Source organism: Mandrillus leucophaeus, unplaced genomic scaffold, assembly GCF_000951045.1.
Source record: "Mandrillus leucophaeus isolate KB7577 unplaced genomic scaffold, Mleu.le_1.0 Scaffold24, whole genome shotgun sequence".
Classification (NCBI taxonomy): domain Eukaryota; kingdom Metazoa; phylum Chordata; class Mammalia; order Primates; family Cercopithecidae; genus Mandrillus; species Mandrillus leucophaeus.
Window position 1 is genome coordinate 1,770,290 of NW_012102476.1, and position 6,409 is coordinate 1,776,698.

Genomic DNA, 6,409 nt, shown 5'->3' on the forward strand with positions numbered 1-6,409 from the left:
CGGCTGCAGGCCCAGGAACACGGGGCAGAGCGCCTGCGGATCGAGATTGTGACGCTGCGGGAGGCTCTGGAGGAGGAGACAGCAGCCAGGGCCAGCCTGGAGGGGCAGCTGAGGGTGCAGCGGGAGGACACAGGTGAGGGGAGGGGCACGAGCCCCCAACCCCGGGCCCAGGGCCCCTGTCGGCCCTGCAAGGAGCCACCGGGGCTCCTTGGCAGCAGCGGGGAGGGGAGAGAGGCGGTGGGGGAGAGGCGGTGGTGCACCGCTGGCCTTGACCTCTCTCTCTTTCCTTCCCACAGAGGTGCTGGAGGGTGAGTGTGTGCTGGAGGTGATCTTGGGGATCGCCCACGCTGGCTGGGCTAGGTGGGGAAAGGGAGAAGGCGTGGCCCTGACGTCTCGCCCTGCCCTGACTTCTCAGCCTCCCTGTGCAGCCTGAGGACGGAGATGGAGCGGGTGCAGCAGGAAGAGAGCAAGGTGAGGGGAAGGGCAGGGGGACTGGGAGGAGAGGGACCCTCCCCTGACCCTCCCCTGCCCCTCCCGCCCTCTGTGTCTCCCTCAGGCCAGGTGGGAGGAAGCCCTGGGGCAACGGCTGGGCTTGGCCAAGCCAGACAGAGGAGGTTGGAGTCAGGGGCGGTGTAGAAGGGGCTACTGTGTTGGGAACTCCTGTGCTGGGGCCCCACACCCTCCCATCTGGCCCAGGCTGAGCCAGGCCGAGCTCAGTGTGGTGTCTGTCCCCGCAGGCCCAGCTCCCAGACCTCTCAGAACAGAGGGCCAAGGTGCTGCGGCTGCAGGCAGAGCTGGAGACCAGTGAGCAGGTGCAGAGGGACTTCGTGCGACTGTCCCAGGCCCTCCAGGTACGGCCTGTCCCAGCCCTGCTGGACTGGCTGGCTCCACTCCAGGTGACCTCTCCTGGGTCTTGGAAGGACAGTCCCCTGGTTAGGGGAGTCCTTTCTTCCTCCTGGGGCTGGCATGGTCCTGTCCTGAGCTATTGCTCAAAAAACCCTGAAACTCTCGTGTGCACCTTGGTCAGTCACCTGAAGCCCTCAGTACAGGGCATGGTGGACGCTCAGAGCATTTGTGGCCTCAGCCCCACAGAGGTGGCCACTGGGTCCACTGGTCGCAGGCCCTGCCCTTGGGGGCTAGCAGGTGGGGTAGAGGCTGCCTTTCCTCACCAAGTGCCCTCTGCTCCCCTCGTCTGACCGCGCAGGTGCGCCTGGAGCGGATCCGCCAGGCAGAGACCCTGGAGCAGGTGCGCAGCATCATGGATGAGGCGCCACTCACGGACATCAGGGACATCAAGGACACCTGAGGGGGTCAGGGTGTTCCCCACCCCCGCCCTGGGAAAGACGCCTTTCCCCACTCCAGAACCGTGAGGCCTGGCTCTGGGGTCTTGGGTGGCTTCTCCACCGTCCCCGAGCCTGGGGTTGAGGGGACTGATGGGGCCACCTCTGCCCTACCCTCCAGCGCCTCCTCCCAGGGTGGCTGGGCCTCCTGCTCTCAGGGATTACACCTGGGTGAGGGGCCCAAGCCCCTCCTGGAACCAAAGGTGCAGGCTCAGGCCTGCGACTTTCTGGCTGCTGTGCTGCCTCCTGGGCTCCAGCCCTCCCCTGCCCCCAGCCCGTCCCCTGCCCAGGGCACAGCCAAGCCATGGGGGCTGGGAGTCCCTATCAGAGGCAGTGAGGTGGGCCCTGGCCCTGGGACAGCCAGCTGCCTTCTGGTCTGCATGACACTAAGACGCTTGTCCACAGTGGCGACCCACGCCTCCAAGCGCGCACAGAAGCAAGGCCAGACTTTTCTGTCATTTATTTTCAATAAATAAGCAGCTCAGCGCAGTCGGTCGCCTTGTCCCTGCAAGCCCCTCGGGGTTGGGAAAGGGGATTTACAAGGTTGAGAGGGAGGTGGGTGGCCGAGGGGGAAGGAAAGGGAAGGGGTCATGTTTATAAACAGACACATGACAGGGGTGTGGGGGACAGGACGGGGGTCTGTGCCACAGCTGTGCCTGAAGATGCGTCACTATCAGGGTGGGGAGGACAGGGCAAAAGGATGTTCACTTCCTTCTTTCATCTTCTGGATCTGGAAGGGGAAAGAGAAGAGATGAGGCAGGCGGCGGGAGGGCAGCGAGGTCCCTCCCAGGTGCATCTCCCAGGCACATACTTACCTGGAGGCTCAGAAGCTTACCACCCCGCCAGTTCCTCCTCTACTCACCTGCGTCCCCAGACACCCCGCCCCCCCACTGCAGCCCCACAGCAGAGACAGCCCAGCACACAGCCAGCGCAACGCAGCGCAGCAGACGGGTCCAGAGGCTGGCACTGCCCAGGGCCTGGGAGCCGAACTGACGCCCAGTGGGAGGCCAGCGGCCCACCCCGACTGGAAGCGCGGCAGCAGCAGCGGCAATGGCTCCAGGTGGAGCTGCGAGCGCAAGTGACCTTGGATGCGATGCGCAAGGGGCTGAGGGGGCGCGGGTGGCAGGGGCACAGCAGCTGGGGTGAGGGCAAGAAGGGGGTGATACCTGTGACACGGGCTCAAAGAGATGGAGGAGGGGGAACAGTTATCCTATGGCCAGAGAGGACAAGAGGCACCGTTATCAAGGCGGGGAGGCAGTGTGGGGGCTGTGGGGGCTGAGGAGGCAGTGGGGCTGCCCTGGAGACATGGCCCCTGCAGGCGCAGGGGGAACGGGCGGACACGGGTCCTGCCAGGGCTGAGGAACTTACCACCTGCAAAGTAGGGGGCAGGGCGGGGCAGGGGCAGCGTCAGAGGGAAGGGGCTGTGGTGGAGCCAGGGCTTGGGGACAGAGAAGGCACTCCTTACCCTCTAGGTAGTTCCGAGCAATGAACTTGAGGATTTCGTCGAGCCCAATGACCGGCAGTGAGATCTTGAGGACCATGAGCCAGTGGGCGAGGTCCAGGGCCTGGAGCTTGAAGATCATCTGGGGCAGGGGACAAGTGCCCTCTCAGGAGCGGGTGGGGAGAGAGCCAGAGACCCGCACTGCCCAGCCCACTCCCACCAGCCTCCCACATCGGCATCCCTGGTGGGAGTGGCCATGCCGTGGGCTCTCCAGCGCTGGGGGGGTGGCCCTGGGCGGAAGAAACCTCACCGGCAGGGGATCAATGTAGAGGATGAGGAAGTGCAGGGACATGGAGAGGCAGATGGAGCCCAGCAGCCAGATGTTCACCCAGGGTGGCATCCGCAGCAGGGACTGGTTCTCGGACAGGCTGCAGAGAGAAAGGGGAGGGAGAAGGCGCAGTGAGGAGGGAGGAGGCAGGTGGCACAGTGGAGGACATGGGCAGTGGCCTCAGGGGAGGGTGGCGGGCATAGCGGGGGAGGGCCCACCTGTTGAGTGCGTTGCACATCTCAATGGTCACCAGCACGGACAGGGCCATGGTCATGGGCTCGGAGGCCTCAAAGACCTCACAGTCTACGCCCTCGAAGTGGGCGTTGTCCTCGGTGCACTGCATGAAGTGAGTCTGCAAGGAAGGTATGGGAGACCGAGGTCCAGGGCCACCTCCATGCCACCCTCCTGGTCCCCTCCTGCATCCCCGCACCCTCCTGGTCCCCTCCTCTGTGGCCTCCCCCTACCAGCTGGCTGTAGTTGACATGAGGCCCGTCCTCAGCGTACATGAACCACCAGGCAGCCGCTCCCACGGTGGCTGCACCCACATAGCCTGTGGTGGAGAGAGGGGAGTTGGGGGTTAGAGCTGGGGAGATGGGAGGCATCGAGGGTTGAGGGCCTCAAGTGGCCATGGACAGGCTGGCCAAGGAAGAAGACCCTCTCAGCACCTGCGTGGGGAAGCTGGTGTCCCAGAGAGGGGGTTAGTCCCAAGGGGTGGGGAGGATCAAGGAACCCCTCCAGCTCACCCCCGATTGCCATGTAGCGGAAGAAGAGCCAGCCACTGATGAGAGGCTCCTTGGGGCTCCGGGGGGGGCGGTCCATGATGTCCAGGTCTGGTGGGTTGAAGCCCAGGGCTGTGGCTGGGAGCCCGTCAGTCACCAAGTTCACCCACAGCAGCTGCACCGGGATCAGGGCCTCGGGCAGCCCCAGGGCAGCAGTCAGGAAGATGCTGCGGGAAGGAGGTGGTCACATCTCTGTCCTGCCTCCCAGACTTGCAGCCACCCCACCCTGACCCCGGCTTCCTCCTGGACGCCCACCCAGCTGCTCACCAGACCACCTCGCCCACGTTGGAGGAAATGAGGTAGCGGATGAACTGCTTCATGTTGTTATAGATGGCGCGGCCCTCCTCCACAGCAGCTACGATGGTGGAGAAGTTGTCGTCGGCCAGCACCATCTCAGAGGCAGTCTTGGCCACAGCGGTGCCAGATCCCATGGCAATGCCAATCTCGGCCTTCTTCAGGGCAGGGGCGTCATTGACGCCATCACCTGTCTGAGGGAGGAGGAGGAGGTGGGCTTAGGGCACCTTCCCACATCCCTCCTTTTTTAAAAAGTTTTTATTTTAGGGATGAGGTCTCAGTGTGTTGCCCAGGCTGGTCTCGAACTCCTGGGTTCAAGCAGTCTTCCTGCCTCAACCTCCCAAAGTATTGGGATTATAGGCATGAGCCACCACACCTGGCCAAAAGCTCAGTTTAGAATAAAAATTGGCATACTTTTTTTTTTTTTTTTTTTTTTGAGACTGAGTCTCACTCTGTCGCCCAGGCTGGAATGGAGTGGCACAATCTCGGCTCACTGCAAACTCCGCCTCCCAGGTTCAAGCAGTTCTCTTGTCTCAGCCTCCCGAGTAACTGGACTACAGACACGTGCTACCATGCACGGCCAATTTTTGTATTTTTTGGTAGAGATGGGGTCTTGCCATGTTGGGCCAGGCTGGTCTCAAACTCCTGACCTCAGGTGATCTGCCTGCCTCAGCCTCCTTAAGTTCTGGGATTACAGGCATGAGCCGCTGTGCCTGGCTTTTTTTTTTTTTTTTTTTTTTTTGAGACGGAGTCTTGCTCTGACGTCTAGGCTGGAGTGCAGTGGCGCAATCTTGGCTCACTGCAAGCTCCGCCTCCCGGGTTCATGCCATTCTCCTGCCTCAGCCTGCCGAATAGCTGGGACTACAGGCGCCCGCCACCACGCCTGGCTAATTTTTTGTATTTTTAGTAGAGACAGGGTTTTACCGTGTTAGCCAGGATGGTCTCGATCTCCTGATCTCATGATCCACCTGCCTCGGTCTCCTAAAGTGCTGGGATTACAGGTGTGAGCCACTGCACCCGGCCTTCATTTTTTTTTTTTTTTTTTTTTTTGGAGAGGGTCTCCCCCTGCCTCCTAGGCTGAAGTTCAGTAGTGCAGTCATAGCTCACTGCACCCTCAAACTACAGTGCTCAAGTGATCCTCCCACCTCAGGCTCCCAAGTAGCTAGGACCACAAACATGTGCCACTGTGAGGCTAAATTTATTTTTAAAATTTTGTTTTAGTAGAGATGAGGTCTTGCTATGTTGCCCAGGCTGGTCTCGAACTCCTGACCTCAAGTGATCTGCCCACCTCAGCCTCCCAAAGTGCTAGGATTACAGGCCCAGCCCACGTATACTCCTTTAGACTCTTCCTTCAGGATCTGAATCCCCACCCTTCTTGCATCTTACCAGGGCCCTCCTGCCCTGGGCCCCATTCTCCCCAGCACAGTCATCTGGTCATCTCCATGAACACTAAGGCCCAGCCGCCTGGGGCCTCTCACCATGGCTGTGATCTCATCGAAGGACTGCAGGTACTCCACAATCTTGGACTTGTGCGAGGGCTCCACGCGGGCGAAGCAGCAGGCACGTCGGCAGGCTTCCCGCTGTTCAGGCAGAGGCAGGTCATCGAACTCTCGGCCCGTGTAGGCACGATCGGCCACCTCCTCGTTCTCCCCAAAGATGCCAATTCGCCGGCAGATGGCAATGGCTGTGCCCTTGTTGTCCCCAGTGATCATGATCACCCGGATCCCAGCGTCACGGCACAGCTGGATGGAGCCCATGACCTCCTTGCGTGGAGGGTCCAGCATGCCCACCACACCCACGAATGTCAGGTCCGTCTGGGGAGATACAGCAGAGAGCCACCGGTCAGATGGGGATCTGGAAAACTCCCCTAGAGGAAGCTGGTAGGGGGTGGGGATGGGGTGAAAGGTCAGGAAGTGGTGGTGGGGGGCGGGAAGACTGAACCCTAGACTTGCAGCCTCAGGGCCTGGTGTCAGACCTCAGTGGGACCTTGGAAGCTCAGAGGCAGGAAATGTCTCATTCATCTGAGCACCTGCAGGTGCTGATGGTGCCAGGCCCATCATGGGTCCAGATCATACCTTTTTTTTTTTTAAGAGACAGGGTATTGCTCTGTCTCAGACTGGAGTACAGTGGTGCAACAGAGTGATCATAGCTCACTGCAGCCTCAATCTACTGGGCTCAAGCGATCCTCCTACCTCACCCTCCCAAGTAGCTGGAACTACAGGCATGC

At 61.0% G+C, this 6,409-nt stretch overlaps 2 protein-coding genes across 4 annotated transcripts in view; one reads left to right on the forward strand and one right to left on the reverse strand.

Moving 5' to 3' along the window:
• Window positions 1–1,829, forward strand: part of RABEP2 (rabaptin, RAB GTPase binding effector protein 2) — a 32,054-nt gene extending 30,225 nt beyond the window's left edge. The window contains exons 10-14 of the mRNA XM_011982351.1: window positions 1–133; window positions 297–308; window positions 416–471; window positions 738–851; window positions 1,205–1,829. The exon at window positions 1–133 is cut by the window's left edge and continues 9 nt beyond it. Coding sequence (XP_011837741.1) covers window positions 1–133; window positions 297–308; window positions 416–471; window positions 738–851; window positions 1,205–1,306 — 417 coding nt within the window. The 3' untranslated portion in view covers window positions 1,307–1,829. The remainder of the gene's footprint in view (window positions 134–296; window positions 309–415; window positions 472–737; window positions 852–1,204) is intronic.
• The window catches only part of ATP2A1 (ATPase, Ca++ transporting, cardiac muscle, fast twitch 1), a 42,842-nt gene continuing 38,173 nt past the window's right edge, over window positions 1,741–6,409 (reverse strand). For 2 of the 3 annotated variants that reach the window (XM_011982349.1, XM_011982350.1), the window contains 9 exons: window positions 5,661–5,996; window positions 4,156–4,376; window positions 3,853–4,055; window positions 3,574–3,659; window positions 3,328–3,461; window positions 3,092–3,209; window positions 2,806–2,923; window positions 2,507–2,550; window positions 1,741–2,070 (listed from right to left, as the gene is read on the reverse strand). In XM_011982349.1, coding sequence (XP_011837739.1) covers window positions 2,546–2,550; window positions 2,806–2,923; window positions 3,092–3,209; window positions 3,328–3,461; window positions 3,574–3,659; window positions 3,853–4,055; window positions 4,156–4,376; window positions 5,661–5,996 — 1,221 coding nt within the window. In that variant the 3' untranslated portion in view covers window positions 1,741–2,070; window positions 2,507–2,545. The remainder of the gene's footprint in view (window positions 2,071–2,506; window positions 2,551–2,805; window positions 2,924–3,091; window positions 3,210–3,327; window positions 3,462–3,573; window positions 3,660–3,852; window positions 4,056–4,155; window positions 4,377–5,660; window positions 5,997–6,409) is intronic. The other variant, XM_011982348.1, reaches the window with a different exon arrangement.